Genomic DNA, 13,770 nt, shown 5'->3' with positions numbered 1-13,770 from the left:
ACACTGAATGTTCAGCTGAAAATAGCCCTCAACAAATGCACTTCCTCCGGTTTTAGTAAGGTTTACATTAAACAAAAGTATTATAATACTTGATCGTATTAGTCACTGTAAAAGTCTTGATAATGTGTTAGGATTATTGTTATAATGCATTATGGATATGTATGAGTGCTTATTACTATAACTATACAGTGCTATAAGCTAATTATAATGCATTCGATAAAATATATATATATATATGGGCGTCACAGAAAGTGTTACTGAATTTGAGCTTAAAACATTAAGTATTCTGTATTGTATTCTGAACTGTATTCTTGTAACAGTCTGTTGGTTTCCAACTACTGTGACTATGTAATCATATACTATGTATGTCATATGCAGATGATTTTCTTCCAAATGTTCACCATGACGACTCTGAATACTATTGACCAAAGCTGTGTCAAACTACTGTTATCAGTCTGCTGAATTTCTTTTCACAGATTGTGAATTTAGCTTTACCCAAATGTTCCACGTGTCAGTAAGTGATTCAGTGATATTATTACCTTTTTGTGTCAAAGAACATTCTTCAACTGAACGTCTTGGATTCTGCTGAAGTGTCCTTGAGCAAGCACTGCATGCATACCTCCCGCTCTAAGGGTGCAGTTTTAAAATGGACCTCTGGCCTCTCTCTGGAAATATGCCTGCAAAATACAGTAATCAAAAAAAGTATTGTATTATTTATACATTGGGGAGAAGCGGAGAATAACTTTCTATTGGACATCAATAACAATACATTCAAACCTACCTTCACTGCTAGAGTGTGAATAAAACTCATAGAAGGTGCAATGCGCTCATAATACATTCACTGACTTTGAGCTTTACCAGAAAATTTATTATAAATGTATAATCTGCAGTATAAACTACAACACCGAATTGTATTAGCTCCCAGCTAAATATAAGCAACAAAAATCTTTATTTAACTGTTGTTTAATTCAATGTTACGCAGCATTAATTATTCAGGAGAAGCCGTAAAGGGGTTGATGCAGATCATTTGTTTCTTTGTAGTATTCAGTGGATATTTTTTTGCATTGTTTTTTCTTGATTTGAATCCACACACCATTAGTTTTATTAACAGTCCAAGTCTTGTTGAAGTTACTTTTAGTGAACAAAAGATGGGTTTAGCTTTTGGAAATCTCACAATATGTTCACAATAGAATATAATTAAGTGAATCAGCGATACAGCACCTTGCATTAGGTTGTACTAACTTTATTACCGAATATTATTTTTTCTTAAAGTTAAACTCTGGTTATGTATGTTAGTGTGTTTGTCTGCTGCCCCTAATAAAAAAAATGCTTACATAATCACTCTAATATTCCTCTAACAAGTCACCACTCACTTGTTACATTCCTGTGGTATCGATCCGATGACAATAATCCTGCAGTGGTTCATTTGTAGCTCATTTACAGAAACTCCATCATGCATGTAATATAATTCATGATACATTATCATTGATAGTATGTGTAAGGACCCAGTTTGTTTTTACCTCTCAAAAGTAAATTCATAGCTCTGTTTTAGGGAGAACGTTATCAATACCAAGCTGGCAATTAACATGTTATTAATGATAATACTGGCAGTTTTTCGTAATCTGTCTGTTTTATACAAATGAGATTTGTAGGATGAACCTCAGGTTCACATCGCCCCTACACAGTTACTGGAAATGAATTTCATGGAGATCCTTTTTAATAGTTAACTGATGCTTTATTCAAAACGCTGCCTTGAAGGTGAAGCAAACAAGGCGGAAACAATGCTGCCTTCGGGTGCCCCTCGTAAACTTCTCAGTGGAGTTGTCAGAAGCCTTAGTTGAGAGACTACATGGGAGAAGTAGTCTGTAACTGGGCATATACCTGTTCTCCTCAACTTGCTGTTATAGCCTACAGCTCAGTTTGTGTGTGGCCTCTGTTGTGCTGCTGCTTTCATGTTTGGTAATCTCTCAGAGAGGCTTGAGATCCCGAAAGCCTGTTCTTGACCAGAATAACACAAAGACAGCAAAGAAACTTCACTTTTACGTTGTCTGAATTGATAATAACAGAACATACTAACTCAAATTTCTCAGAAAATCAGATTATTTTGCAATAAAGTTTGTTATCAAATAAGTAAATACTCTAAATACTTTCCATTTGTATAAGTATTTAATTCACACATGAGAATATAAAGCCATGGGGTTATTTCAGACCATTTATTGATTGACTTAAAATATGCTATATCGTTATGGAGCTATGAAACAACCTATATTGTGAAAGAAGATGGTGGCCATAATGCTCAGGTCTATTTTTAGCAGCCATGTGGTTGATAACGATACCCTGCTGCTGACGGGCACCAAGCTGTTTAACCTCAAGGTGTTGCCTATAAGGCAAACAGTCCACATCGATTCTATAAAATAAATAATAGCTTCTGGCAGCGAAGGACTTAGCGTGGATTTAGGAGGAACCATATTTCTAACAGCACCTCAAGGCAACATCCAAGAAAAAAATCCCCGAAGAGCTTCCTCCTGCCCCTCCTCCTCCTCCTCCTCCTGCCCCTCCTCCTGCTCCTCCTCCTGCCCCTCCTCCTGCCCCTCCTCCTGCCCCTCCTCCTGCCCCTCCTCCTGCTCCTCCTCCTGCCCCTCCTCCTGCTCCTCCTCCTGCTCCTCCTCCTGCCCTCCTCCTGCCCCTCCTCCTGCCCTCCTCCTGCTCCTCCTCCTGTCCCTCCTCCTGCCCCTCCTCCTGCTCCTCCTCCTGCCCCTCGTCCTCGCAGTCAGCTCTCTCTGTATTTCACCTGCGCTCCCTTCTGACACTGGTATGTTTCGGACTTTCCACGCCTCTTCCAAACCACAGTGACATATCTGCGAGCCATATTTGTTGAGTCCAGCCCGACTTGAGCTCCTCGTCTCTCCAGGACCACCAGAGGTATCCACGGAAGCGCTTTCTCTCTGAGGATGGACCACGCTGCTGTCCTGCTGCTGGCTCTTGTGAGCGCCGGGACGCTTCTCCAAGGTAAGCCTCGTTCAGGTGCGAGAATCAAACTGGTCCTAGATCGTGGACTCGGTCTCACATAGTTAGGTAACGTGACGTTTTATTGAGTCCAGTCGTGACTTCGCCTGAGTGTTAATAGCTGCAGAGTGAAGTGAGTCTGATGTATGCGTCGTCATATTCACATCGTTCCGCTGGTTTAGGCTGCAGGGACGGAATCAATGTGAACATCACATCCATCATTGGTTTACAATTAGAAATATTAGCCTACCGCTAAAAAATATCAAACGGAAGGAAGAGGAGAGAATGGCGCGTAGCTAAAGTGAAAACCTTGATCCTTATTGAAACTTTATAGCAATGAATTTACGAAGAGCTCTGTTGGAGGAACTCGTGGAGGTGCGTTTACCCCGTAGAGCTGTGTGATGGAGCTGGAGTAGTGATTGCTGCCTTCAGCTCTTTTAAAAAAAATGAATGACGTAGTTGTAATCAGTAACCAAGCCTGTGTGTGTGTGTGTGTGTGTGTTTGTGTTAGGTGTGGCTGTGTGTGTGTGTGCTTGAATGGGCCAATAAGAGGCCAGAGATAATACACATTCACATTTCATGACTTTGTCATTCATGTTTCTCCTCTCAATGTCTTAATGCTGTCGACTTGTAGTGAATAGAAGATAAGCGCTCCTCCTTCTTGTGTGTGTGACAACGCAACATCTAATGAGAGTCGTCCTTTTACAAAGCAATTCAATATGCATCGCCCTGAAGGGGGCAACCTGGAATTCTTTTCAATGTCCCTGGGGCTAGCAGAGCCCTAATTTGGGAATCGTGGTTCAGTCCTGTAGCATATGATCTCTGATGCTGATAGTGAGCAGCTTTTCTTGGTGAGAAAACAGGGGCCGGGCTTTGAAAGAGTTCAAACACAATCAGCAGCGCTGGCACCACTGACATCGTCTCGTGTCACTTACACACGATAAGTCAGAATAAATATCCCAGCTCTTATCTCTGAGTTGTGTTTGTGTCACTGGACATCTCTCGGCATTCACAGAGCTGCTCTTTGTCAGAGCGGCTGGAGGGCGGGCAGTCTGTCTGGCTGGTGGCTGAGTGGGTGTGTGGTGGGAGCAGGTGATTGGTGCTCGAACACTCGACACAGCCAGGGTCACCGTCTCCATCGCTTGATGCTATCTGGCCTGTGTCCGGATCAGCGACTCCACAGAAGGAGGGAACGCATCATTTTGTGTGTTTGTATGCGGGATTCACATTACAATCATGATACAAATCCATATGTATCCTCCACATAGTGACAGATAGCGGCGCAGTAGATAGCAGCTGAAGTCAGTTTCCAGCTTGATCTGTAGCAAAGAGGGAAGGCTTTCAGAGGGACTCTCAGACTTCGAGGTTTGAAGCCACGGGAGGCTGTTAGGCGTGACTTTAGAGGGGTTAGCTTCCAGCACAGATGTGAGTGGATACAAAGTGTGGGCTGTTGGGAAAACCAAGTAGAGGTGAGTGGTGGTAAACACCGTTTGGAAAAGTCATCATTGTTGACAGAGAATGGCATTAAGAGAGTAGACACATTAGGTGTGTCATGTAGGTAATTGTGAGCACTTTCATATCATTTAACTTGCATTTTAGCTCTGCAGTCATTTCTAGGTCCACTTTAATGAATGAAATTTATTTATAGAGCGCTTTTCACAGACATAACATCACAAAGTGCTTAACAGAGCAGACATTTAAAAGCATAAAAAACACAATGTGACCCTAGGGTCAATAAATTACATACACAGAGAAAAATAAAAAAATAAAAATAATAAAAACTAAAATAAAAATGTAAAATATATTTTAAGAGCAGGTCTAGGACATGGGTTTACTTTTTACTCAAACGGCAGCCTAAAAAGGTGGGTTTTGAGCTGGTTCTTAAAAGTATCCACAGTATCTGTGAGGCGTAGAGTTGCAGGCAGAGCATTCCAGAGCCTCGGGGCCACTGCCTCAAAGGCTCGGTCACCACGGGTCTTAAATCATGTGCGTGGGACTGACAGAAGACCTAGAGCAGGGGTGTCAAACATCCGGCCCGCGGGCCGCATCCGGCCCGCCACGTCATTTTATGTGGCCCGCGAATCCGCCAGCAAAAAAAAATAAAAAAAATAAAGGAAATTATTTTTATTATTATTATTTTTTACAAAAATTAAAAGTTAGATGTGAAAATAAAAATATCCCCATGGTCGAAATTATGAGATAGAAAGTCGAAGTGATGAGATAGCATGTTGTCTGTGTGCCGACATTAAAACGATCACAACAGGTGGACAGGAGATGCAACAGCCCACAAAGAGGATTTCCAACAAGTGATCGTGGCTTTCTCAACATGCGTACTTCTCTGCACTTGTAAACTCGTGGACTTGTGAAACGTCATCAGTCTCAGCCCAAGTACTGTTCCAATTCAAAGTTCACATCGAGCGGAGATGTTTGAGTATAAAAAAACTTTGAGTTGAGCCATTCGCGCCGCCGGTCTCACCGGGGGCTATTTGTGTTCATTCGCACTGGACGCGTCGGAGAGGGGGCGGGGCTTATCGCCCTGAAAGCCGTTCAACTGTCCGCCATTAACCATGGAAAAAATAACCTCTATTTCTGCTTAGTACGTGTTGTGGAAGTCACAGATATCCCGGGAAACTAAACTAAATATGTTAGGAGTGGTTACATTTACAACCGGCCCTTTGAGGGCGACCGTGATGCTGATGTGGCCCCAGAGTGAAAATGAGTTTGACACCCCTGACCTAGAGCGTTTGACCTGAGAATGCGGGCGGGTGAATATGGGTGAAGTAGATCAGCTACATAAGCCGGAGCCTGACCGTGAAGTGCTCTGTAAGTGATGGGGAGAATTTTGAAGAGCCGTGGACGTTGTAGAATGTTAGGAATGTGTCCCCAATAGGTAGTAAGAGAGCCATGGGTCTGTTACAACGTTCCAGATAGTCATACTTAGGGATGGGTATCGTTTGGGTTTTTTCCGATAAGGTGCTAAAACGGTACTTTTAAAACGATACCGGTGCCTGAACCGATACTTTTTTCTTCAAATTGAACACTATATTAACTGTTTAAAGTATACTATAAATATAAATAAATACAAAACACAAATAAATACAAAACTACAGCTTCAAACGTTTTAACTATGAACAACATATTAACTGTTCACAGTTTACAGTATAAGTACCCCGTTGTAATAATACTATGAGTGAGGAGCGGAGGACCGAGTCCTGCTGCCAGGACCGAGTCATCAGAGTAGTGTCAAAAAAGTATTTCAATCGGCTCAGGCACCGAAAGGAAGCACCGAAATCTGCGTTGCGTTTAGGTCCGGTAGATACCGGACGTATAGGAACCGGTGCCATATTGGCACCGCTTTTCGGTACCCAACCCTAGTCATAGTTGTAGTGACTAATTCATATAGTTATGACCATTATGATGGGAAAGAGGCTCTTACACTCCATTGATGCAGCGAGGGTACCAACGCAGAGGGCTACGGCTTAGGCACAGTCATCGGGAAGGAAAATTTGAACCTAACCACAAAAGGTGAATCCTGATTTGGCAAGGCACACATTCCTGGTTAGATTAATGCCATATGTCTACCTGTGACTGATTGTCACCGTGATAGAGTTGTGAAATTTGGTCTCACAGTGATATCAACCTCTGTTCAGTGTTTTGTGTCTTATAAGCCTGCAAACTCATCTTTTACTCAAACTGAATTTCCAGGATCATATTCCATGTTTCAATGTTACCTGAGGCAACAGCAGTGGAGCCCCTCGCTGTTTTTCAGCCTGTGCTTCCAAGGCAATCAGTCCTCCATAATAGAGACCTGCAGTCCTGTCCCCTTTAGAAGATGGCCTTTGTTCCACTAACCAGCTGCCTCTCTCAGGGACATTAATAACACATCATTTGTTTTCTGTGGCAGCAGGTTGGGCTTTGCTCTAGTGATCAATGTTTTAATAAATACTTCTGCCAATGCATTTCCACATCAAGCAGCCTTGGTGTCTTTCAGCAATATTCTGAAGCGCAGAAATCAGTTTGGAAAACAGATACAGAGCAAATAGGGGTTGATTTGCATTGTCTTATCTCGTAGCCTGCATACATCATCCCCTCAACCAATAATGTTTAGTCAATCATCAAGCCTCCACTTTGTTCCCATGTTGACATTCTGCTTGTTTAATGCAGGCTAGAAGTGTGACATGTGGTAATGCTGCCCTGGTGTTTCTAGTCTACTTTACATGACTTGCGTTGTTCCGTGAATGCCTCAAAGCTCTTCGCTTCCACAATGTGAGTTCAGGCTCCTCTGAAAATCCCCCAACAACAGAGACTTTAAACTGTAGCCTTTGGCTTTGTTTGCTGACCCTCACGTGGACTTAGGAGGAACCATATTTCTAACAGCACCTCAAGGCAACATCCATACTCAATAATAAAGACCTGCAGTCCTGTCCCCTGTATTAGATGGCCTTTGTTCCACTAACCAGATAGTGTAGGTCTGCTGTATAGATACTGTTTAACGAAGATATGGGCCTGTTTCTGCCTCAGTGACAGAAACCTTCATTGGGCAGAACAGGGAGTAGCTAGTGAAGAGAATCTAACCTGGGGGTGAGGTGGCACTTTGGCTCCCTGTTGTCCCTCTTTCCTCTGTTATTGGTATAACAGACCAAAACTCCATTCTTGCAACAAAGGGAGGCTCATAAAGTTAAGTTTGAATAAAATGTAACTTCTAAGTTTTACATTAGTTCCTGTTGGCCTTGATCCCGGCACTGCAGGGAAGAGAATCTAAATGATCATTGTTGAAAAAACAAATCGGGTACCAGCCAGATATTTATTAACTACCAGTTACAGACGGACACTGCAAATCTACCAAATTGGCACATTGCCAGATAAGCAATAAATCCTCCCAATGGCATGTCTCTCCATCTTATCGCGGCATTATTATTTTAATTTCTCTTTAAAATAATTAAAACAGGAGTTAATAAGGAGGCTGCTGCTGGAAGTGGGGACAGCCAGACAGGATAATGGATGTGGTATGCAGCGGCATTTCTAGTTGCTTTAGCTTGGGGGACGGGACGGTTTGAAATGCTATCTCCATCTGCCCCGACATGGCTCGGCTCGTCTTTTTCTGGAGGGAAAATACCTTTGTGGTGGTGAGGGAGGGAAGGGGAGGGGGGATATGTGAGGAGAGAGGGGGGGGGCAGCTACCTTCAACCACCTTCATCCAACAATCCAGCAGCCGAGTTGTGAAAGGTCACAGTGTGTTTGAAGCCCCACCTAAATCTTTCTGTCAGATGGCTTTAGTTTGATCTGTTATTCAGAAAGCCCTGTTCAGACACGTCACATGAGCATCCCATCACTTAGCCTTTGTCATGTGAAAGGGGTTGAAGATTTACAAGGTTCCTCTGTGGGTTGAGAAAACTCCTCCTCCCATGAGCTTGTGGTGAAATCATTTCAAAACCGTGAATGACATTCATTCAGTGGTCCAACCAGATGCAACAGTGTTTTATTTCAATTGTTTAAAGCTGACATTTGGGAGAAACAAAGTTTTCACCTCCAGCAGCACTGATATGTTAAAGAGCTGAGACAGTTTGGGATGTCAGGAGGATAATCTCATGGATCAGAAGAAAAGTATTCATAGTATTCAGTCTACAGTAGGGATAGGGTGTTAGGGTTAGGGTTGGTTAAGAGCGGGGCCCTCCTAAGAGGGGCACTGGCACAAGGGGGCTGCAAAACATAAAACCAACTTAAAAGTTAAAGATGTATAAAAATAACACTGATGCCCCCTAGGCACGGGCAGGGTTAGGTTTGGTTAAGAGCGGGGCCCTCCCAAGAGGGCCACGAGGGGCACTGGCACAAGGGGGCTAGGGTTGGTGGGTTAGGGTTAGGTACATCAGGGATTCACTACCGCAGGGCTCAACAGTAAGGGCTGCCAGGTTGCCATAGACAACCATTTTGATAAATTGGAAACCAATTATTGGCCATCACTTTGTAAAATATAAGAATAGGGACAACAAAGTGTGCTTCCTAAATAAATACATTTTAAACATTTGTGGCATGAGTGATATTTAATACTGCTGTTAGAACCAGGTGACAAGTTCCACTAACGCATCAACGTCACAATCAAATGTGCAAATTGATTGGATGTTTGTGAAGTATTGGCATCTTTGAGCTGGATGGAAAATTATACCAACATGCATACACACGACATGTTTACATGGCAACCATACGGTAACCAAATGCTGATGCTTGTTTTAAAAGTTAGTGTTGAGCCCTGTTCAGTTTCCTCACTCCAGCTGGATTAATGCTTCAGTCAAGCAGGCAGACAAACTGTGGCTCTATTTAATTCATTCACTTGTTAATGAAAAGCACTATGGAATAAATACACATCCTAGAGACGCATGTGGTCTTTAATAATCTGTCCTCTCACAGCTGCAAAATTCAACCATTTTTACACAGCTTCATCATTAACTTTACCTTCTTTGAAACAATTTTCCTTTCCTTTATTTACTAGGTCTGTTTTATACAAAATGAACACAAGTTACATCTTACTTATGAAACGTTGCCCCTTCACATCTTGAACCAGCAGCACAACTCTCTGCTGTTAATAATAGGTTTTTCTGGCCAGGGTGTGACGCTTTATGACAAAGGACCATGAGGTAACCTATCACTGCAGAGTAATGTTGTGAAGTTACAACAGCAGAGTTCATGTTTGTGGGACCCTGTCTTCCGTGGCCGCTCTATGTGGAGGCAGTAATAACAGTTTGAACCTGTCTAACTGCTGCACAGAGCAAAGGGAGACTAATGACAGAAGACAAAACTCAATCAGGCCATGTTGAAAATATATTTGCTCAGTGGGGATTAGCCCTCTCAGTCCCTTTTGTCAAGGTAAGAAGTGTGTCTAATGCTGGGGCCTCTCATCAGGCTAGCTTGTGTGTTGGGCAGTATAGTGAGAACCCCCCCCCCCCCCCTGCAGCTTTCAACAACTTCCCCAACCAAGAATGCACCTTGCTCACCGAAACGTCCAGGAAGAAGCAACAACAGTAGCTGAAACCAAATGAGATCATGGGTAAGCCCACACACGCGCACACACACGCACACGCAACTTCTCACATGAGGCAGTATGATTCATGTCGCACATGTCGTGTCAGGTTGTTTCCATCTTGTAATGATATGATAATCATTCCACAGGTCATGAAAGCATGACTGCATCAAAACGAGAAGTGAAACATCTGCGGATGAGATGCAGCGTTGTTAAATGTGCAGGAAGATTAGAACTCAATGAAGTCCATCTTCTCAGGAATAAACTCTGCTCACAGAATGAGGCAGCAGGGAGTGAAAGCAGTTTCCTAACTTCTGTTTCTGACTGACTGACTCAAAACAAGAGTCAAGCTGTTCTGAATGTAATCTAGGGAGTTTTTTAGTGATGCTTTAAACCACACGTAGGAATGTGAGATGGAGATTCTGCTCATTGATGGAGGAACTGTCTCTGGTGACAGGATGATACTTATTTATTCTGCCAAGCTCAGGAAGACCTGTAAAAATGTCCCTGTGCACTAAGGAATAATTAGATTATGTATTAAGGAATGCCATTAGGTAGTAATAGAGAGTGACAGGAAAGTATGGTGGCTGGAGGTGTGGGAGTCCACAGGTTGGACTCAAAGGTCTCTTCTTCCTTTTAGAGGTAAAAAGGAAACACTAGAGAGTCCCTAGCTGATGGTGTTAATGGGGGAAGTTGGTGTTGGTAGCAAAGCATATAAAGCCTTTTTACACTGAATTAGTGCGAAGAAGCTTCTGTTCTTTCATGTTTGCCTCCAACCCTGACTGCTGTCATTTCAGCCGTCACAGAGATGGGCCTTCTATTAGCCTTAGCTAGATGACCTTCTCAATCCCCCTGGAACCACACTCTATGTATGTACATGGACCTTTAAATGAAAGCTTTATCATCAATATCTTTAATTGGCAGTGAAAGAAAAGCTAATGAATGTGATGTTTAAAATACTTTTTTTCCCTTATTTGTGTAGTTTCTGGTGCTGTGTGTGTGTGTGTGTGTGTGTGTGTGTGTGTGTGTGTGTGTGTGTGTGTGTGTGTGTGTGTGTGTGTGTGTGTGTGTGTGTGTGTGTGTGTGTGTGTGTGTGTGTGTGTGTGTGTGTGTGTGTGTGTGTGATTAGCGTCCTGAATGAATGAGTTAGAGTGAGCATGCTGTGCGCACAAACACTATTATTTATGTAGATAAAGGTTATTCCTACACAGAAGCCCCTGCCATGCGGCGCAGAGAGGACCTCTGAGAGGCTTTAAATAAAAGATAGAATAAAGGTATTTGCAATTGGCAGCTCACTTTAGTTACTGAATACATCAGTAGAGACAAGGAGTGGAACAGAATTTGAAGACTGTTCGGTGGGCCACCCTAGGGGACAGACACACACACACTTAATAATCTGATATATTCTGTACTGAAACTAAACCTTCAACTGTGATACTGACTGAAACAAGCTGTAACTTAGTGAGTATCCAGATCCACTCTGTAGCTGAGGTATTTGTAAAACTCAGCATCATCCTTTACTCCTGACTGATGTCTCTCTCGTTGAGGTGAATGGTAAGAAACCTCCCGGGATCACATTATAACTCACTCAAAACATAAAGAAAATCAATAGCCATGAAAGATGTCAGATGAGATGACTCCTGTAACCAGTGGTCATTACTGCAGCCGTAGATGTCAGTTAGCCAGCTATGTATCCAATGAACATATATAGAAAGATAAATGATAGCCAAACAGATCCATGAAAGAATAATGCTGGAGAACTCCACACTAAACAGCCTGATGATGATCAGAGATGCATACGCGTACAATGGACTAATATCAAAGCAGCCGAATACAGTTGTTAAAAGTGAATTGTGTATTCTCTCAGATGTCTATTTATTGACAAACAGACTGCCAGCTTCTCTGTAAACTAAACACACAGACTTGTATATTTATGAACATGACCACCTGCTATTTGGGAAGCAAGCATTTGACCTGTTTAACCTGCATTCATTAGAGGTTCAGGTTCAGGTCAGCTGGCTTCTGTTGAGAACAAATGAAGCTATGCGAGCTGCCTCATGAAATACTTCTACAATACAATAATGAAGTCAGTCATGAGCTGCCTAATTAATCTTGCCAGAAGAAAGTCCACCTGATGCAGATATGCTGAAAACTGTCTGCATGTATCAGACTTAGGGGTGCAACGGGTCACAAACATCACGGTTCTTGAGTCACGGTTCGGATAATTTTTCGGATCAACAAAGAAAAGGGGAGGAGACAAATATAACTTTGCTTTCCATTTATTAATGAAAGAACTTCAAGAACACTGAAAGCAAAGAACTTTGGGCTATAGTCTTACATGAAAACAAAAATATTGAAGATGTCCAATTTGAAACAAAATTAAATAAATAAATAAAAATAATACATTCAAGAATTCTGTTAAGTTTAAGTGCAACATGAGGTCTGTTGATATCCTCGTCCTTTCATCAATACTGAAAGAAAGAAACAGCCAGTGAACGAGCTTCCACTGTTTACACTGAACTGAACTGCTCAGCAACAACTTGAGTCTGTGTTTACTTCCTGTCAGGTCATTCAAATACACAATAATGTTACATTACTGTGACATTATTTTCAAAAAGATGAGAATATCTCCATTCTCTGAGGAGAGGGAAGACCTTTCTGTGGTGACTGGAATATTATTGGGCCTGTCTAGCTTCACTCTGATACTTCTGTCAGCACCTGAACCAGGTGTGTGTGTGTGACTCTCACAGAGGGGGCGTGTCTACAGCACCTGCCCCAGGTGTGTGTCTGTGTGACTCTCACAGAGGGGGCGTGTCTACAGCACCTTCCCCAGGTGTGTGTCTGTGTGACTGTCACAGAGGGGGCGTGTCTACAGCACCTGCCCCAGGTGTGTGTCTGCGTGACTCTCACAGAGGGGGTGTTTCTACAGCACCTGCCCCAGGTGTGTGTCTGTGTGACTCTCACAGAGGGGGCGTGTCTACAGCACCTGCCCCAGGTGTGTATCTGTGTGACTCTCACAGAGGGGGCGTGTCTACAGCACCGGACTAAGAATCACTCCGCCGTGGTGAAAGCAGTCTCTGCAGTCCTTTCCTTCTCATAGAGGTCTGGAACAGCTTCACACTGAGTGGGTGTGAGTGGATTTCGTAGCGTGGCTCAAGCATTTTAACCAGATTTAGAAATCCTTTGTTTTCTACACCGGAGTGTCCCCGTCGCTGACAGACGGGATGGTGGCTCTTCATATGTGTGGACATGCCGATGTTTTGCTGTTGTCCTGTGTCTTTCTCTTTAAATAACGCCTACATACCGTAACGGTTTCGTCCACCACCCTCATCCGTCATTATACGTTACAGGGAAGACAAAATGGTCCCAAACTTGCGACTTAAATGACGCCGCGGCTTCTGACGTTCCTCCGCTCGCCATGACGTCGCCGTTAAATCTGAATGGATCGCGGATCGATCCGTGATCCGTTACACCACGAATCAGACTAACTCTTCTCTGTTTGTTAAGGTGTCAAAATACCTGTGACATTTAACAAAAGTCTGCTCTGTGACTTCCTCTACCTTTTGTTTAACCAGTGGCGGGCCGTCAGGGCCTGCAAGGCCTTCTCTGCTGGCCTAAACAGAATCACAAAGTTACAGCTATTTTATAATTTAATAATTTTTCATAAATACACTACATGTATTATAATTAATAAAACTATTTTCCCCATTATGTTATGTTCTCATTGCACAGCTCCTGTCTTCCTCAGT

At 42.9% G+C, this 13,770-nt stretch overlaps 1 protein-coding gene across 2 annotated transcripts in view; it reads left to right on the top strand.

Annotated features, from left to right (window-relative positions):
• Window positions 1–2,805: 2,805 nt before the first annotated feature.
• alcama (activated leukocyte cell adhesion molecule a) overlaps window positions 2,806–13,770 on the top strand; it is a 136,460-nt gene continuing 125,495 nt past the window's right edge. For both annotated transcript variants that reach the window (XM_079283404.1, XM_079283403.1), the window contains exon 1: window positions 2,806–3,009. In XM_079283404.1, coding sequence (XP_079139530.1) covers window positions 2,952–3,009 — 58 coding nt within the window. In that variant the 5' untranslated portion in view covers window positions 2,806–2,951. The remainder of the gene's footprint in view (window positions 3,010–13,770) is intronic.

The sequence above is a fragment of the Melanostigma gelatinosum genome, assembly GCF_949748355.1.
Source record: "Melanostigma gelatinosum genome assembly, chromosome: 14".
In the NCBI taxonomy this organism is placed as follows: domain Eukaryota; kingdom Metazoa; phylum Chordata; class Actinopteri; order Perciformes; family Zoarcidae; genus Melanostigma; species Melanostigma gelatinosum.
The sequence above is the reverse complement of the archived record's forward strand: the minus strand, read 5'-3'. Positions and strand labels throughout refer to the sequence as shown.